The sequence below is a fragment of the Terrapene carolina genome, unplaced genomic scaffold (genome assembly GCF_002925995.2).
Source record: "Terrapene carolina triunguis isolate 2854851 unplaced genomic scaffold, T_m_triunguis-2.0 Scaffold951, whole genome shotgun sequence".
In the NCBI taxonomy this organism is placed as follows: Eukaryota; Metazoa; Chordata; order Testudines; family Emydidae; genus Terrapene; species Terrapene triunguis.
Genome location: NW_020665302.1, coordinates 5,020,015 through 5,040,209, shown reverse-complemented (window position 1 = coordinate 5,040,209; position 20,195 = coordinate 5,020,015). Strand labels below are relative to the sequence as shown.

At 45.3% G+C, this 20,195-nt stretch overlaps 1 protein-coding gene across 3 annotated transcripts in view; it reads left to right on the top strand.

Annotated features, from left to right (window-relative positions):
* Positions 1–4,606: 4,606 nt before the first annotated feature.
* Positions 4,607–20,195, top strand: part of TBX5 (T-box transcription factor 5) — a 48,994-nt gene continuing 33,405 nt past the window's right edge. The window contains exons 1-6 of one of the 3 annotated variants that reach the window (XM_029913848.1): positions 4,607–4,689; positions 9,260–9,435; positions 11,222–11,316; positions 14,112–14,231; positions 14,885–15,032; positions 19,043–19,195. In XM_029913848.1, coding sequence (XP_029769708.1) covers positions 9,289–9,435; positions 11,222–11,316; positions 14,112–14,231; positions 14,885–15,032; positions 19,043–19,195 — 663 coding nt within the window. In that variant the 5' untranslated portion in view covers positions 4,607–4,689; positions 9,260–9,288. Of the gene's footprint in view, positions 4,690–6,653; positions 7,001–9,259; positions 9,436–11,221; positions 11,317–14,111; positions 14,232–14,884; positions 15,033–19,042; positions 19,196–20,195 lie in introns of those variants that run through there. The other 2 variants (XM_024213673.3, XM_024213674.3) reach the window with 2 other exon arrangements.

The following is a 20,195-nucleotide window of genomic DNA, read 5'->3' as shown; positions in this document are numbered from 1 at the left end:
CTCTCCCTCCTCTAAGTACTTGTCTTTCAGAAATAGCTGGACCGCAAATGGTATTAAGAGCCGTTCCTGACTCGTGTTATGGAAAAGGGAGAAAGAAAAATTGCAGGTGTCACTAGTGTAGCGTTTTGCAGTGAATGATTCTAACCGTTTTAGTGTGGTTCCCTCCCCCCTCCAAGGTCATTACAGCAGAGATCACTCTCAGGGAAAGGCCCAGGGCAAGGAAGGCTTTAGCCCTCCTTGCCCCTTTAACTTTCTTTCTGGGGCTGGAGTGATGGCCTTATCTTATTTTATTTTCTTCTTCAGACCGAGATAAAGTACTGATTGACACTGTGTTTGGCAATAGAAGATTAGCGTTGCTATTCTGGCATCAATAACATGCTTTTATCCGGCTGTAGCGTTAGTAATTGATTCAGGAGGTGGGGGTGGGGGGGAGGTTGTAATGGGGAGAGATGGATTCTATGCAGATAAACCCAACAAAGCATTACCTTAAATGACTCAAATTATGAAGGGTCTGGTTTAAATGACATACCCTAGGCTTACCCTATACCTTGTGCCTAACACTGAAGCCCCTATGGGCTATGTACCCATAGGAATACTCTGCACAGGCAAAACTCCTTGAGTTATGTACAGGAGGGCAAAACTAACTCTGATTTTCCTGGCTTTAAACCAGACCTTTAATACCATGTGAACTCTGGTTTCTGCGCGCGCGTGTATTTAATTTCCGGGGGGATGGTTTCCTTAAGACCAAGGGGGGGGGGGAATCTACCACTGAGATGTGTCTGATACTGTGCACTGAAGCCAGATGAGCTCTGAATGAACAAATCCTTTATATTTATTCCAATCGGTGTCTCTGACCCTTCATCTGAGCGTTATTGACAAAAGACCGTAGCATGGGTGTGCTCTGTCCTATCAACAGGTATTTTAGCGACCCGTAATCAGCAGATGGTGCCTATGAGACAGCATAATGTCTCCTTCTGGGTTCCGATTGCCTCTACTGTCCATGTATTATAGGGAGTTTTCTAATAGGGTCAGGACAGATGACGAAGTTTTTTACATAACTATACAGTCAGAACCTACCATTGGGGCAGTTTAGCCGTGGATTGTTGAGACCAGATTATTCTGGTCTCTGGACCGGTCTGTCATATCAGTGTACATTATTAGGGACTCAATGTGTCAGTTAGTGACACAATAGCCACAACACTGTATATCCAGGGGACATTAAAAAAAATATGCTGCCTAGCCCCCGACGCATAGGCAGAGTTAGGAACGTTCTGCACCAGTACAATATACACTTTCTAAACCTCCGTGTATTTGCTATTTGCTTATTTTTCATTTCCGTAACTATGCCAAAGCTTCAGTTCGCACGGGGAATTAATGGGCTGCAGGAAAATGTGTTTATAAATATATATTTTGTAAGTAACAAGAAGGGGGCAGAGAAAAAAAGCGCGGTTGGATCCACAAAACTTCTAAAAAACATGTTGTCCACCTGTAATTTAAAAATGATCAACGCAGACTATCAGACCCCCAGAAGTTTCACTCTAGAGCAGTCGAGTGATACACCACAGAAAAGCGTGATTTTGTAGTGGGAAGACTGACACAGCTTGAACCAGTGTGGGCGTTATTTTGACGGAGGCATAACTCCGACTATCCTCAAATTAATCCATTAAGTCAAAGCCCCAGCAATTTAGGAAAGAGTGAAGTTCTTTAAATACTTAAGAAACTTTTAAAAGACATATTTCCACCAATGTATAAATAGACAGGTGTTGTAGCCAACTTCCAAGAAAGAAAGAAAGAAGTTGCTCTCATGTTTCGGAGACATTGATTGTTTCAGAGAAGTCGAAAGAGAAAATGGAAAAGTAAAAAGAGCGGTAATTATTTCTTGATACACTCCCAGTGCATTCTGGTACACTCCCTTATTTTGTGAATATCATGTTGTTCCTAAAATGTTCAAATGTCACCCTAAAATGGGAAATCCTTTACCAAAAAGGGGATCCCAGATAGGGATTATTTCTTTTTCTTGATATCTCGACCCACTGCCAGACATCAGCTTTCCTTCCCCGAGTAAATATTTAGATAAACCAGTAACTAATGCGACTGACACAATATAAAGTTGTCAGACGAGCTGCATGGGTACTGCCGCTGTTTCCAGCTAAATGCAATACCACTGGGAATATATGCGGGACATTGTAGGCACCGCAGGCTCCCCAAAGGCGCCCCCGTTCAAAGGTTATGTTTGTAGGCCTGACCCTGTAATCTTTACTCAGGCAACATTCCCATTGAAGTCAATGGGTGTTATTGCTGGAATAGAGAAGACAAGGGTCCAGCCCTGTGAATAAAGTGAGAGAATGTCACAGTATATACAGATGTATATGCACCCCCCCCCACACACACATATATACATATACAGAATGTGATTACCTCTATATCTAAATATATGCACACACACACCCCCCTACATATATACATACACAGAATGTGATTACCTCTATATCTAAATATATGCACACACACACACACACACACACACACACACACACACCAAGTATGAGTAAACAAACGAGCAACAGAAGAAACACAATATGTGTGGGTATAGATATACGGTAGATGTATGTGCTTAGGTGTGTGCGCGCGTATACATACGCACACAGATCTGTATCTCCCGTTGCTTAGTTTTTAAGCATATTTGACATTGTTTGCAAACCCTAAAGGAAAAATAGTCAAAAATCTCCAACCTGCTTGAGTAGAAAGGTTCCTTGCTGGAATGAAAAGGCAGCAAGTCAACTTGTTCATTGTCGACACCGGGAGTTGGTCTGATTATTTTAGTGTAGGAGAGAAGGCTTCAAAAGTAATTGCAGCTACTCGGTACCTCCTTCTCCTCCAGCTAATAGGAATCTGTAAATTTCAATCTATGGGCCGGGAGTGCGGGGCAATATCAGCACCAGTGCAGTGTGTGAATGGGCATTGTTTTCATTTTAAATAAAACAGCGTCAAGACCCTTCGAGATGAAGAGCACACTTAAGGTTAAAACTGAAATTGCAACTATACACAAGTAAATGCCAGCCTGATGCAGCCTAGGGCAAAGTAGGACCAACTGTGAAGCAAAACTTTTCTGGTGAGATTGTTGCTAAATTGTCCGACATTGGCTCTCCATAAAAAGGGACTCAATCCACTCTGGGCAAACGAGCGTGTTTGTGTATTCTGAACTCGATCGGGGAGCACGGAGTCGGTTTTCCTGGTGATTAAAAGCGACAATTGCCCTGCTGGGCCGATCTGTGGGGGTGTCCCCCCCAGAGTTGGGGTGGCATTGCTTTTTAACCGGCCTTCACTCTGTTCTGCTCTTGTTTGCTTGGAATGCTGCAGTCCGCATCCGCTGTTTCTTTAGCCCGGTGAGTACCGGGAAGCACTAGCCCCAATGTGGTTCTCTGGATGAAAATCTGGGGCAGTTTGGGGGGGAGGGGGAGTCGGGGAACAAACTCAACCACCAGAAAAAGCCAGGTCACTTGCATGAAACAGGGGGAACTGTAGGGCAGAGAATCAGTGAAACAATAGCTGGGAAGCTCACTGGGTCTCTGCGGTATTCACTTACCTTGAAGTCCACAGATCCTGCAACAACTTCTTGCTTTGTATCTAGGGTTTTCCTGGGGCCGTATGGTGTCCAATTTATTTTCTCTCCTCTTGATTTCTCTTCCGATCTCTCTCTGGTGGAGGACACAATGTTTTAGCAGCTTTTTGGAAAATCTTTGTGCCCCAGAGAGGGTGAGGTGAAATGCAACACAAAACTGCACCAGCTTAACAGATCTGGGTTACATGCTCTGGCTATTCATTTGCAGCGACTCATTAGAGTTTGAGAGGAGAAGTTTTTCCGGTCAGTTTCTATTGTCAAGAAACCGCCTCGATTTACCATTTTTATTATCATGAATCATGGCAGATAATAGTTCTCCGAAGCACACTCGAATCTGTGCCAATAACCGGGGTATCCTTTACTATATACAGCCCCGTGCCCTGGGGGGCTTTCAGAGGCGCCTCAACATTCAGTGACAAGTTTTCCTATTAATACTAATTGTACATTTTTAAAAAAGTAAGCTGCACCGTGCCAGTACCATGGGATTAACGGAGTTGATCTGGGAGAGCCAACGGCTTTAATGGTCATTTTCCTCTTCCATTCCAAGACAGCACTCGGATTTTCCAGTCCTTCCCCTTTAAATGTATTAAGCACGTTTGTTTGGTTATATTTTTCCCCCAGGCTGGCTGCATTTTGCATTGCACTGAGTGGTTTCTTTGCAAAGGGGGAAACCTAGCTGATAGGGCTTTAAAGGAAAAGAAGAATACAAATTAACCTTCCATTACTGCTGCAGTCAACCATGATAGAATGGGCCAGTTGCGTGTATGATGACGTCTCTGAGTCCTATAGGTGCAAGGGCTGGTGAGATAGCAGCTATCGCCTTGAACTCTCTTTATTTTATTGGAGTATGGCTGGTAATAAACAGTAATATTTAATTTGTCTGAGACCACAAATCGGCTTCTAGCTGGAAGGCTCCTTCTCTATACAGCCCTATAGCGCCTGGGCTTGAGGTCCTTTTCCTAGATTATTGTTTTTTCCAACCTGCAGAAGGAAATAAACGCGATTTATCAGCGTCGTTTGCAACTTTTCTTCAAGGTCCTTGAAAAAGCTAGTTTGGATTTGGAGAGGTGAGTGTTTCCATTGCAATATTAGAGCCTAAAGGCAGAAGCATTGCCCGGTGTTTGATCGTTCTGTCCCACGTTGTGGATTGCACCTTAGACTAGATCATCTCCCTTTGCATTTCTTTCCATTCATGCTACTGGAAAACAACCATCCTATGGATGCAACTTTCTAACTTTATTTTTTAAAATCTCAATTTTTACTAGCAGAATTCCATTTCTGATCTTCACTATTTTGAGATCATGTGCAATTCTGGGATTTTATAAACAAGTTAATGGTTACAAAATATACAAGAGACCTGACATGGTGCCTCCAAGTTGCTTACCTGGAAACTTTCATCCAGAAAGCACTTGGGGGCTGCAGAAAGGCAGAAATGTCATTCTCTTTACTTAACAGCAACAGAGATTTGAGCTAATGAATTTTACAAGATAAACAGCAGGCATGTTCATGCTAAGGCCAAAGAAGCAGCTTGATTTATTCTGACATTTACAATATTTATGGGAAATACTTTTTTTTGTGCATTGCTCTGCATATAGTTTCCCTTTTAAAAATAATAAGAAAATAATATGTTATAATACCGGTCTCTGATTTGTTGGTTGTAACGGTAGGTTCAGCTATGCACATTTTTAAAAGAATTTACTACTACTTTGCTAATTCTTTTCAAGTTGCAATTAAACTGGAGGACACGTGAAGAGGTTTAAGCAGATGCCAAACTGCGCGCACGCACACACGCACACATTTTGCACAACGTTGTCTTATCCCCACTTCACCTCAAACTTTCATAGGGATCCAGAATTAGCACTCCAGGGGCTTGTTGGTGGAAGTCTGGGTCGATTTTTCAGCTTCTGTCAAACCCTACTTGGAAAGAAAGAAAGAAAGAAAAAGATCTAAACCATGCCATTTATTCCAACTCTTATCAAAAATACAACCCACCAATCTGGTTCTCTTCAGGCTGTAGAATGCGACAGGGCGGCTGTTTACCCTGCGTTGACCTATTCAACTTTACCCTCAAAATAATACATTAAAAAGAGAGAGCGAGAGAGAAGGAAGATGCAGATAAAAACACATCCCCGCTTCTCGACTGACGGCTTGATTATTTTAATACAGCAGAGCCTCTGCGCTTTTGTATATCTTTGCATCTCGCAGTGGAAGGGCTGGAGAATTCCTGCTCGCTTTGCAAAGGTGGGGTAGGGTGGGGGGTCAAGAGAGGAGGGAGGGAGGATCTATTTTGTAAAAGCGCTTTGATCTTTCTGCAGATACCATACAAAATGCTAGGCACCCCCTTCGTTTTGTGTTAAACCCATTTGGATTTAAGGCGGTTGAGTAACGAGGTGCCTTGGTTCCTTCTTTGCCCTGGGTATCCCTTTTATCCCGCCTGGCTTGGGTCAACGAGTCCCTTTTTCATATGTCAAAGGCCCCCAAGAGAACTAGAAAATATTTTTCGTGAGTTGGTTTAAAATATGAACCTATATATTCAGGGGTGTTTGGGGGACTGCGTGCTGGGGGGGGGGGATGGGAGAGGGGTCGATGTATGGTTTGTGTTAGGGAAGCCAACGGTTTCTTTGGGGGATTCACAAGCTTTGAAATTTCTCTCCGGTTGGGGAAGATGGATGGAGGAGGGAGGGAGGGAGTGGGGAAGGAGGCAGGGAGGGGAGGGGGGGTTACTGGTGAGTTTGATGGTTGTCTTTGTGCCTTGTTCTTGTTTGCCTGCCAGAAGAATAGGCTGGGGAGGGGGGGGTGGCGAGAGAGAGACTCGGAGCAGGATCAGAGCTGGTTGGACAGAAGAGCTCAGCACTTTGCGAGCAAAGCCGAGCCCGACCCCACGTCACCGCACTCCGCTCGGCAGCGATTTCCTATGTGCAGCGCGCTCTGCTCTCCAGAGAGAGGGGACTAGCCAGGATCACAAACCTGCCGGGGGAGGCTACTCCTGCTACACAGCGACCGCCCTCTCTCAACTTTGGGTTGTCGTCTTCCCCTCTCTCTCCCTTCCCCCGCCCCCCCAGTCCTTAGGAGGGGGCTGGGTGGGGGAGAATCCGGACCCGCCCGATCAGGCCGAGAAGGAAGGCTTTATCTCGGTCTCAGGATCCTTTCTGGTGCGTCTGACAACCTGGAAGTGTTTGGCGAGAAAGAGGGCCAGAGACAGTGTTGCATTGGAGAGCTTTTCCCCCCCACCAGGCTGTGCTTTACAAAAATAAAATGCGGGTCTGACCATAAATACATTCAAGGACATGCAAAGCAGAAGCCTGATGCCACTCATTGCCATGGCAAGGGGGGGGAAGTAATGGAAATGCGTTGATTGCATTGAATTCAACACGTAAGGTAACGGATCTTCCATTGCCCTGTCTGTCCGTCACTGTCTGTGTGTGTGTGTGTGTGGGGGAGACAGCGAGAGGAAAGTGCTGGCAGGGGGGTCATTGTTACACAGACATTGTCTTTCCCAAGGAATGCCAAGGCCTGTGGGAGGAAACCAGCAAAGGGGTTTCCTCCCAGGTAACCTCCTGGGAGATGGGGGGGGGGGGGGGGGAGAGAGAAACACAAATAAACGATGGAACAAAAGGAAAGGGGGTTTTTGTTGCTAACCCACTTTGGTGCTCGCTAGCAGCGTAAGATGCATTTTTCATAGAGCGATCGAGGCCTGGTTCTGTCAAGCCCCATTTCCTCTCTGGCGCTCGTAAGGGGGGGGGCTGATCTCAAATTGGGCTGAGTCGCGGTGGTTATTTTTCCAGCCCCCCCTCCCCCTTCTGCTTCATTATGTTTAAAACTGCCGACGTGTGGAGCGAGCCGGCTCGGCTGCCGCTGCCGCCCCGGCGCTGGGCTCTTTGTTTTAACGAACGGGCCTTATTTCCAACTTGGCCGGTCGCGGGTGAAGAACAGAGACAGGCGGGCGAGAGAAGCCGATTAAAAATGGCTCAGGGAGGCTGTCTAGAGCTCGCTGAGAAGCGGAGTGAAAACAGCAGCCCAGCGACGGGAGCCTGAGCCGGTCCCTGGCTCTGGCGGGGCTGGAACAACACAGTTGCCATTAGCGTTCATGGCTCGAGTGGAGCCGTGAGACATCACATCCAGCAGCCGTGTATCGTCCCCTTCTGCCCGACACACGCAATTCTCACACACCTTCGCTGCACCGAGACCTCCCCCCCTCCCACTTCGCCCTTCAGCCACTTATTACAAACCAGCTGCCTTGTGCGTTATGGGAAAGGAGCATTTGAATGGGGGGGGGAGGGAAAGCGAGATCCTTTTATAAAATGATCTTTGGAGAGGGAAGTGGCATGTGTCCCCCTTCACGTTTTGTTTTAATTCGTCTTTTTCGCCCACCAGCACCAGTGCAAACCCACCACGTCACGTCTCGATACTTACAGGAGACTATAAGTGGGGATTCATATTTAAAGAGGGCACTTTAAATTCGGGGAGGGAAGGAGAGAGCTCCTGGAGAAGCCATTTATTGCGCTTAAAACAGGTCACTTTCTCCACCTGACCTGGCTTTTAAAAACGACTCTGGGACATTGTTTTAAATGTGTAAAAAGATTTAAAATGGCACCAAAGCTCTGAAACCTTAAAAGAGAGAGAGAGAGAGAATGAAAACAGGCAATTTAATCGCTTTTATCCCTCATTGTTTTTAAATTGTCCTTTAGGCAGCATCTTTGAAATTCACTTTTTACTGTTAGTATTTGATTGAAGTTTTTCTCTCAGTTTAGTTTCTCCGATTTTGCATTTCTGCTGTAATATTGTAGGTTAGATCAATTTAGCTGCAAGTGTAACTGACAGATACATTTAATACATGAAATTATACAATGGCTTGATTTTATGTATTTATTCGTCACTTCTACTACAGTGACACTACTTGATATTTATCTATTAAAGGCAACTTCACACGTTGCTTGCACCTGAATGGAGAAGGCACTTTCGTGGGAGAATGTTGATTGCTTCACGGTTTGCATTTGCAAGGGGACTTCATTTTTCTTTGCAAATGAGGTTTTATCATTTGCTTCCCGTCTCCATGAGGGTAAAGCGCCCTTTGGAGGAATTCAGTTCTCCCAAGGAATCATGTTAAGCAATATCAGCTGTAGATGGCTCCATGAATGGGCACTATTATCAGAATAAAAATCAAGGGTGGTCAGTTGCTCACCAGTCAGGCTTGTACATTTTCTTTAAAAAGGTGAAATCTGTGATAGGCTATTAATTCCACGCTAGCCTTCCCAAAAAAACAAAATACCCGCTTTCTTATCTCGATTGGCCTTTCCAGATATATTTAGCCAACAGCTTACTAGAAGGGCAGCTAACCTATATTGTTAATCTTTTCCTCGTGTGTGTGTGTGTGTGTGTGTGTGTGTGTGTGTGTGATGTTTGATAAAAAAATTAATCTTCCCTGCGGACTGGAATAATAAAGTCGAGTCTTCTCTTTGCCCCCACCGGTTAAAGGGTCCAATATTTTCTCTCCGGGCAGATGAAGAGGAGTTGCTGCCAGAGGGCGTGCTGGGGGAGAAGGTGGTCTATATCTATAGCTCTCTCGATACATTTTCTTAAATGCCAGCTTTGACTTATGTCTCTCTTATCTTCCCTCTCTGCTGTGTACGCCTGCAGTGGGAGACTCAGCGAAGGAAGCTTGTAACATGGCGGATGCTGAAGAAGGCTTTGGGCTCCCCAACACGCCAGCTGATTCCGAGTCTAAAGAGCTTATATCTGAAACCAAACAAGATAGTCAGCTAGGGGCCAGCAGCAAGTCGCCTTCCTCTCCCCAGGCAGCTTTCACCCAGCAGGTAAGCGGAGGAGGAGAGACCTGACGAGAAGCATTCGCTGCTTGCAGTGTCTTTTCCCTGTTTGGGTTTTTGTTGAATTGTTGCGGAGATTTGTCTGGGTTTCTGTGCTGTAGAGATGGGTCATTCTAGGCACACAGGGTCAAGTAATGAGACTGAACACTAGTGTCAGACTAGACCAGCTCTAACTGCTGTAAGAACAATTAGTTATGGTAATTACAAGCAAACTCCCATCTACACACACACACACGCACAAATATACAAACATTCACGGACACAGACACAAAGGTACACATATCCACGATGCTCACACACACGATCACATACACAATGCACACACATATACACAGCATATTTCAGCGCCTCCCTCTCCTTTCCTTGACCCTCTCTTCCTTAAGCTGAAGGGTTTGGGGGGCACTGGGGAAGTAATGTGCCCTCCCCGTGTTGCTGGGAAGGGGCGCTCATCATTTCTTTTGAGACTCTCCAGCATGTACCCGTCGGTGGACGGATATTATTGTGTCGCTCTGCCTTTGAACCGAACCATTTCACAGGAGAGTAGGCCAGGACGCCGGCGGCCCAGTGAACGGATTGTTTTGCTCTTTTAAACTAGAGCCTACCTCAAGGATTCGGCTCGCGTGGACTAGAACAAACCATTGTTCGTCTAAACCCAGCCCATTCGATGCAGGGCAGTTTTTGTTAAGGCTGAGATTAAGCGAATATTCCCCTTCCTTTAAATGAAAACAGAGCACAACACGGCTCAGGGCGTAGCCTAGCCAAGGAAAGTCTTGAATAAGTTTTGAATGTAGCTATGTGATTTCATCTCAGGTATATCTACAAATGGAAAATGATTAGTGTGAGATGACTATTAGAGAGGGGAGAGAGATTCTAGCCGAAGTCTATCCTTATTCAGATCTTAATTGTGATGAGGGCGCGCAAAAATCATATAGGAAGAAGTAGATTTAAAAAATATATTCATGAAATGCCATACGATTATTATTTCTTTCGACGTACTATATATAGATAGATAGATATAGATATATATACATACACACACGTTAATTCTGTGACAGGGGGAAACCGATTTTGAGGCCCGATCCTTCTTTCCTGGTGCAGTGTTTTTTGTTTTGTTTTGTTTTTTGGGGGGTGGGGGTGAAGAACCGCAGGCTCGGGTGCTCTATTGTCAATAGTGTATTGTTCTCGCACTGCCATTGCAACCTATATAAATATATCGCGCTACATGGTCGGCTGGTGCCAAGCATGGTCTGTGGTGGAGCTAGGGCCCATTTCCACCAGCAGAGGAACTGAAGGGCGCGGGGCTCCTCTCTGGCTTTGCACACGGTATTTTATTCTCTTTCTTTCTTCGAATCGCCTCTGCCCAGGATCATGTTCCTTCTAGTAAACTCGCACATTGTCTTGCCCGAACAGCACGTTCTGTTTTGATGCAGTTGGCCCCGTGCCTATCTCTAGCCACATATCGAAAGGCTACAAACTTCTCCTACGAAAGCGGGTGCTGGGCAGAAATCCGTCTCCTCGCTGCAAGGCTTTGCAACAGCTTCTTTGAATTTTTTTTTTCCTGGAGATTTCCCTTCAATGAATCATTCCTTCGCGCTGGTCTGGGAGTTACAGTCTTTTAATGTCCCGTCAGTTAGGACTGTATAGAAAGCAGAAGCGCTCGGTGCTGACATGCCAAAGTTCAATCCCTCTTCTGGGTCTCCTGTTTTCCCCCAGCTCTTGGAAAGTTCGCAGCTCGTCCTCTCCTGTGTTCACTCATTAACTTATTTCTTTGCAGGGCATGGAGGGGATCAAAGTGTTTTTACACGAACGAGAATTGTGGCTAAAATTTCACGAAGTGGGGACAGAAATGATTATAACAAAGGCTGGAAGGTAAGGATAATAAAAGAGCGCATGCTTCTATTTTTAAAAATGAATATAGATATAGATAGATATTGTATACACAGATGTATATTATGTACGCACAGATGTTTATGTACAAATAGATACATTCGTGTGTGTATACAGAGATTGAAAAGAAACTTTGTATGAACATCTCTCCGATGACACACAATACACACACCCATATATTTGTCTATTTGTGTGTGTGCCTTATGTATGACACGTGTCATGAGAGAGTCAAAAGTTCATTTTAAATCACTCTAAAATCTCAATAATTACGAGTTACCAAGGCCTTTTCACAAAATAGAATGAAAATAAACAGGGGGAAATAAAATAAGATTCTTGCCTAATTGAAGCCACAGAAATGCTGAAGACATTTTTCGATGGGTATTTGAAGGATTCTGAGTAGATCAGCGAGAAAGGCTGGTTGGAATATTTTCAGAGGGAGGCCTCCAATACAGTGTATACTAAAAAGATTTGTTTCTTCTGGCTTCTTATTTAACCAGGACAGGGTTCTCCTTAATCCAGTTCACTGGAGTATTTCCAAACTCACGCTGGTTCCAATCAATTGGCCAAAATCGTGCATAGTTTCATGTGATATTAAATCGTCCACCGGGTTGTTGTTTTTTTTAATAAAAGGAGTAGTTAAATATTTGATTTCTCTGCTTCTAGACATTTATTTTGTGTTCAGCTCCAGGCAAATACCCACATGCAGAGACATCTCCCAGTCATTCTCTTAAAAAGTACAGATGATCTTGAGCTACTATTTATGTCTCTATCTAGAATAACATAAGTTTGCAAATCTAAGTGGACAGAGAGACAGAGAGAGAGAGAGATCACTTCCATGTTTGCCCTGGTAAATCTAATCACTTAAAAGAGGTTGGTGGGCGGTTTTTTAAAGCGCGTTTGGTGCAATTTACCATTTCCCTTGATATTAACGCGTTGGAGGCACCGAAAAGCCCCTTTTGCTGCAGGAACACTGAAATAAAAGTTAAGGAGAAGAGGAACTGGTGATCGATTGAGAATCGGTATTGCCTAGCACCTTGCAAATTCCCATCAATTAACTCCGGGGCAGCGAAATGTATTATTGTCCTTTTTATATTCAATTGAACAACGTTCATGCCATCATCGATAGGGGTTCGTTCGATACAGGAAAAAAGTCACCAGACAGAAAAATAGTAATCGTTCAAAATTATAGTTACACTGCAAACAATCTAGAATCAAACCTGCATTGTGTTCGGCTATATAGTGCTCGGTGTGGTCTCCCGAACTGTGCTTTAGAGAAACCAAGATCTAGCTGTACCAAGTTTTGCAGTGGATAACAAATAGATCCGTCTAACGGCTCGGCTTCCCTTTGAACATATCTATTGTTGAAAAAATGGTATCGTTTTAAAAGGAGAATATTCCACAACGAAAGGGACAGGATATAAACAAAGGGCTGGAGCTCTCTAGAAGCATTAGGGAGTACGGTTTGCATAGAATAGAGTTGACTAAATTAATTGTCCTACTGAGAAAAGGGAAAGGAGCAAATAGACTATAGACTCCAATGCTGTGAAATGACCAGCACACTGACTTGTTTCAAAATGCCAGGAATAAGTTGCCTTGCAAAGGATCAGAGTAAACAGAGCAGTGAAGAGAAAAATAAAACACCTTACATAAAATCCCAGTACAGGCGTGGAGAAAAGTCTCATATGGGTAGCAATGAAAAACATTTACAACATAGAGCTTCTATAGAAGTAATTGCATATAACACCCCAGCATAAACCAAATCGTTTTAGCTATTTATGTAACACTTTATTTTTATTATTGTATAAATTGTATGTTTCTGTCATAGTTTGTAGTTATATATTTAGGGATATAGCTCTCTTTCATTGTTCAGGTCTTTTTTTCCCTTTTCCTGCAAAATATTAAATATCAGTTTGTGCTATTTTTGATTAGTAACTTTGATCTGTATAGCTTTCTTTTTCCTGTTTTCAAATCACTCAATCTGTACTAATAAATAGGCTTGATTTCATATTGCAAAGATGTGAAAGTAAATATAATTTCAGAAATAAGTAAATTTAAGGTTTTCTTTAATTTAAAGAATACAGTTTCATATGCTTATTTCTGAACCCTGGGAAAGCTCAAACCAAAATAATATTGCTTGTAGTCAGTTGCTTGTAGTAAAGGAATTTTCTTCTAAAAATCACATTTTCAAGGGTGTTTGCATGTTTCAAAATATTTGTCAAGTGTGTTTATGTATATATGTGTACACATATCCTATGTAAGTGTGTATATAACATTTCATACATGTGCACACAAATATGATATGTGCGAGCATGTGTTTTATTAAAAGGCCAATATTTTAGCAAAAAAAAAAATCCACCAAATAATGGCTCATACTTACATAAGTGTAATTTATTCTTTGTAGGGATAGAAATATAACTATCCCTGAAAGAGATTATATACTCTTGTATTGTAAAAGAATGAAGAACTGAACTACTGGATTGATCACAGACAAAAAGAAGAGTTTTTTTTAAAAAACCTAGTAACTTTAATTAATTAACTATTTTGCCTGAGATAGGAACTATAACGGCGGAGCAATACCCACAGAAAGAAAAAAGTCCCGGTTGGACCATAAAGGGAAAGTTATGTTTTGTGTGTGTGTGTTTGGAGGATGTGGAATGGTTTCTCGTTTAATCTGGTTGAATTACCCTAGCCTATAATTCCCTCACAATTGCCTGAGTTTGCGCTCTTCTTGTCATGTTCTCGTCTCTATATTTATGTTTATTTGTTTATTTTTTTAGGCGTATGTTCCCCAGCTACAAAGTGAAGGTCACTGGACTCAATCCAAAAACTAAGTACATACTGCTCATGGATATTGTGCCAGCGGATGATCACAGATACAAATTTGCAGATAATAAATGGTATGCACGCATGGGGGGACGGGAGAGGTGCAGAGATAGGAGGAAATCTTTGGGTCTGGCTTGCACAGTTAGCAAAATCGAGTTCAAATGGGTTGAAAAATACCTTTTAGCTGTCAGCGGGTGCTATTAATAAGCTACAAAGGAAGAAAAGTTGGGGGGGGGGGTTTGCAGACTATCCCGAGATAACTCCAGTTTGCCAAACTCTTTAAGGGGGGGACACACAACATTTTAACTAGCGAATAACTTTAGTCCTGTTGGCCCCTATTGGTTATCGTGGGGCCAACAACTTAATTGCGTTTAAGAGAGAAAATCGCCATGAAGGTCAATGTTAAGAATTGCCACGTTTGGTATTTAGGAAGAGGGGACGAAGAGGTTAAACGGGAAGGGAGGGGGGAGAATCCAACGGAAAATGTGTCAAAAATCCCAATTCATGTCCAGAGCAGTGTGTGTTCGTGTCTCCTTCCCCTGCCACAATATCTGATGCGACCTATTCCTCTGAAATAGACCAAAGGCGGTAGCTAGACAGACAGACAGACACACTTCCCCCTGGTTCGAAGCCCGATCCTTCCTGCGCGCCCCGTGCTTGTGAACATGGTGTGTAGGCCTGACGCGGGTCCCGAGGGCTAAGCTGGCTTTGTGTCCCTTTGGTTTAGGTCAGTGACAGGGAAGGCAGAGCCGGCCATGCCAGGCAGGCTCTACGTCCACCCAGACTCACCCGCTACTGGGGCGCACTGGATGAGGCAGTTAGTTTCTTTTCAAAAACTCAAGCTCACCAACAACCACCTTGACCCGTTCGGACATGTAAGTACCTTCGCGAGGAGGCGCCCTCCTCTCTCCGTTACCGAGTCCCCGCTCCGGAGGGCCAAAGGGAGCCCAACCCCTAGGGCAATCCGCCGAAACCTGCTTTCCACCCTGAACTCCGCTGGTTTCAGATGGGCAAAGCCGGGTGCAAAATCATTGCAGCAAAAGTCTGCCAGCTCCGGGCTCGGACACTTGCAGCGCGTGCTGGGGTTGGCTTCTTGTCCAGCGCAGGGTGCGGGAGCTAATATTCAGGCTGGGTTTATTTTTTTGGGGGGGGGGGCACTCGTTTGCTATTTTTGTGGCATCTCTGCTTGTCCGATGAAATGAAAAGTCAAGGCGGGGACGGGGAGAAGCGGGAGCGGGATAGAGGTTTAATACGAATAACGTTGGTATTAATTTCACTCACTGGCTTTTGATGCATGCTGGTGGTTGACAACGTCCTAGGACCGTTGTCAACAGTTGGCTATAATTGAGCTGTTACTCTGTACGTTGCATTTTCAGACATTCCTGTAAGACACATGGTGGGGGTAAGGGGGGGGGTGAACATGAGCCATCTCTCTGTGCCACGCGGTAAATTGCTGGATCTGAGCGGAGGTTGTCCCAGTAACTTGGCAGCTGTAGGGGGACACGACAAAGCGCAGACTGCAGGTCTGTTTAGAGAGACAGTAGAGTGTCATTCGTAGGAAAAGGAAAACCGTCAGAAATCCTCTATGGGCCAGATGCAACGCTTCTGAGCCTGTAATGTAAGGGAATAATGCAACGGGGGAAGACAGGCAATGGAACTAATTAGCCTTGAACATAACCAGCATGGTACTTTTTGTATCCATGTATGAAGCAAAAAATTCATGTTCACATACACACTCCTCCCCCCCCCCCCCCCCCCCCCCCATCCTACAGCAGAGCAGGTGACTGGAGTAGATAACCTGTAGAGGTCCTCATTTTAGGATTCTCTCTCTCACCAGAAATAGAACACAAGAACCGCTCTGGGGCCCTGTTTTCATTTGCAAGCAGTTTAGCCTCGGTCTGCATTCTGCACCGCGTTGCCTATATTGTTCGGTGTTGAACATGGGCAAGGAGTGGCGGCCCAGGGAAGTCGAGGTCCTTCCCAGTGTTATAGGGTTGGGAACGTCAGTGGGCGAGTGGATACATCTGAATTCATGTTCGTTCTTGAAATTTGGGTATTTAGCTGTATGGACTGGGAGTTGCTCATGCAGGTTTGCACCTTGACAGTGTTCTTAAAAACAGGCTGGCCAGGCCAAGCTTCAGTGAGTAACTATTTAGCTACCTGGTTTTAACCTCACGTGGCGCCTTAGCGCTTTAAAATCTGCTCGCTGCCGCCGTGAATTGGGTTAAAGGTAAAAATCAGGCATAATTATTCACGGAAATACAACGTCGTGTGTTTTGTGGTCTCCCATTCAAAATGGAACGAGGCTCAAAAAGAAACCCTGCTAGCGCTTCATACACAAACCATTGCTGCAAGCCCTATAGGCGTAGGGTCAGGCACGAAAAGGCGCGTGTGAATTGCCAAGCCAGGAACAATCATTTTTCAAAGGTCTTCCTTGGAACAAAAATATTTATAATTAGACAAGAGCGGATGAATCAAGATCCCCCGTGTCCAGTTTCCAAGAGTGCATTTTCCAGTCTCATTTCAACACGTTGATTCTCTTAAAAACGACAAATCTTGTGCCATGAAATCCATAGACACGTGGCCTCCACTGATGGAATGAATCCTCCATGTGGCCTGCTAATGCAGATGGCTAGCACAATGAAGTGTGTGTGTGTGGGGGGGGGGACACTTACTGAGGAACTGTAGGATGGATGTGAGATCCCAACCTAATCTACCCCCCCCTTCCGCCTCTTAATCGCCCTGTGGTTTATCTATCCCTCCCCCAGCTCCTCAAAATAGGGCATAGGCTCTCCTTGTGGTTCTTCATTCAGCATGGGTGGAGAAGCGTCCCTTCCAGGAATTGAGATTCCTGCCCAAACTCCAGGAGAGGGGGAATCGTGCCTGTGTTTGGAGGTTTAGACTCCACCAGCAACTTCCCCTTCTAAACTCTCCCACCCCAAGGACCGAGGCTTCAAAGAAAGTTTTAGGGAAGGAAGGGGGCGGCGGGTGGCTGATAGGAGATGCCCTTGGAAGGAAGAGGCCAGCAGCCATTTTACTCCCTGCTGTGAGCAGGCGGCGATATGAAAAAGTCTCTTTAAACAAACCTAAGGCCGTGCTAAACAATAGGGACTTCAGAGGAGAAGCGGCACCAGTGGTCCCTCAATTAGAGTCGCTGTAATGAAATTAAAAATCATTAGATCGTTGACCGTTGATGTCCACGACTTACCGGGATGTCAAAGCAATTTGGCTAAAGCCCCAGGATGAGAGGGCCTGGCAGGCAAAGATGACTTGCAGGGGCCGGGGCTGGCGGGACAGACTGCGTCTGTCTGTCGCCGAGTTTTGCAGCAGTCATTATCATTACAGACTACAACCCAAGGGAGGGTAAGGAGGGGGGGGGGGAGAAGAGAGAGAGAGAATCTTTTCTTCCAGGATTAATCCCAGTTGAATGCCAAGCTTTGGAAAGAGACAGTATCTGGTTTTATGGTGGGCACCAACGCTGGCATCCAGAGAAGTCTATGCAGAGATGGGTGGCTGGGTTAGAAAAATCATTCAGGTCTCTTTGGCTGGGCTGAGCCATTGAGAAGCATGATTAGCTCTCGGAGAAAGAAATCAGGGTGAAGGCTGAACCTGGAATGGGGGCCAGCCCAGATCAGCCCTGCTGTGTATCCAAATGAGGAGCCATGCTTTCTTATTTTGACATTTGGTAACATCTGGGCCAACTATTGATTTTATAGCTAGAAACAGTTGGGAAAATGGCGACCCCCCGAGATTGTTCTTGGAAAAAGTTCGTGGATCTTTCGGGGGGAAAAAATCCTCCAAGTATTTTTGAAAATGCTCTTTTTATAAAGAGCGGTGGCCATTTTGGCAATTCAAACCATTTCCGCCAGCTTTTTTAGCTTTTAAAAAGTGGACAAGTTTAAAAAGGGGGCAACAGGCGAGTCAAAGAAACAGAGACATTTCAGGGGAGAGGCAAGTGCTACCTTCAGGGTGTTGGCTTAAAAATAATTACACCCCCCACCCCAGTTGTGAGGGCAGCTGCTCCCCTTGCACAGTGCTAAATAATCCCCTCCAGGGTCATCCCTGAGACAGCTTCATCCTTGAAGAAGGCACTTAAGGGAAATCCAGTGTAGTTATCACGCCACCTGGGTCTTCATTTCAGGCCTTTCCCACCATCTGAATAATGACTAAACTTACGAGCCCCAGGAATTCTATCATGTAATGTCTGATGGGTCGGATTTCCTTTCGTACTCAACCCCACCCACAATAAATGGGACTAGCCCAGCAATAATTGTACTGCGTAGGCAGTCAAAATAAAACAGGAGACAAACCGTTCCCCTGAGATACAGAGCCAGCGAGCCAAATGCTGCAATTTAAGGTCATTCCATTGCACCCGGGAGAACTGTTGGCCCAGTGGCTTTTATTAAATGTAAATATGTATGTTACACCCAGGCACACGCGTGTCCCTCAAGTTCTCTAAAGTTCTGTTATTGCAAGATCATGTTTAGCGAGGAACAAGATTTATGGCCAGGCTGGTTGTAGATTCCTTGTTGAGATGAATTTTATATTCCTGGTGGGAAATAGTCTCACTGCTTATTTCTGCTTCCCGTGTCAAGGGGCTGGCGTTCAGTGGAGGAGAAGGTCTGCCTTGTTCCCCAGAAAATAAGTTCAACTATTTCTACTCCTTGGGAGACCCATAAAGATGCAAAACAACCCCACACATTTTTAGGGGGACGTGAAGTCTATGAATGATCAAACCAGCTCACTTGGGGTTTCCTCAGGCGCCCCTTTCCCAAGCGAAGCCCCCCCCCCAAAGCCCTGGCAGGGGGCTCTTGGCCTGAGGAAAGAGTGAAGGATCTAGGCCTCGATGCTTGACACCCCCCTTGTGTCTCTTTTTCTTTTCAAGATCATATTGAACTCCATGCACAAATACCAGCCCAGGCTCCATATCGTGAAAGCGGACGAGAATAACGGATTCGGCTCCAAAAACACCGCCTTCTGCACCCATGTCTTTCCGGAGACGGCCTTCATCGCCGTGACTTCCTACCAAAACCACAAGGTAAAGAGGAGGGGGGAGAGCCACGCAACGTGGAAGAGGCTGAGTGCTGGGGCAGAGGCTTCGCCCACTAACATACGCACCATTTTCCTTCCCACCCCAATCACACAGATCTCCCCCCCCCCACCCCAGAATCTCACAGACCCCTTCTTTCTTTCCACAGCAGCTCAGAGGGTTTGCACTGTTCAGGGGGGGGGGTATTCCTGGCGTGTCAGCGATACGGTGTAAAGATGGGATTTAGCGCAAGCCGGGGGGAGAGGGGAAGGTAGTTGAATAGGATGGTTTAGCTCAGAGGTGGGGCGACCAACGCAGGAAGTGGGTTTTATCTCTCCCTCCCCCCCACCCCGCACTCAGTCAAAGGCTTGTAATCTGGCGTTGGAGCAGGGAGCCCGAGCGGTATCTTTCGCAGTTCTGTCTTATAACCCACCCTGGCTGCGTTTGCTCCTTTTGTTCTGAGAATGGGTCCTCGCTGGCAAATTCTTCAAAAGCCCGCAAGGGAGTTGCGTGGCTTGTCCGTCTTCTCAGGGCTTTCGGGGTGTAGCTAAATCCCGTAAGGAAGGCAGGGGAGGCGGGTTGGAGAAAGAGACCCAGAGAAGCACTATAAAGGCGTGGATCAAATAATGCCTTGTCTTATTTTTCTGCGCAAGAACGCCATGAGAGGGATGTGTGTTAGTGTAGAGGTCTATACACGAGTATATCGGCACATACACGTATACAAGCACACACTGATGTATACACAAGTATTTATGCTTGTAAAACCTGCACGGAACTTTTATGAACTAGACACACTTTGTGGGTCTCCTAGTGGCTCGTCCGTAGGAGCTTTGGGGCGTGGTATTATTTCGCCTAAAAGTTTCCGCCCGCCGGCCTGACGTCTTGTAGTGAAAGCGACCCAGCCCTGTTTGCCTTTAAACTCTTTTGGAGAGAGAGTCTACTCCTGACAAAACAGGTTTTCCAGCGGTGGCAAATCGCACGTGTTTCCTGCTGGAGAAGTGGTCCTAGC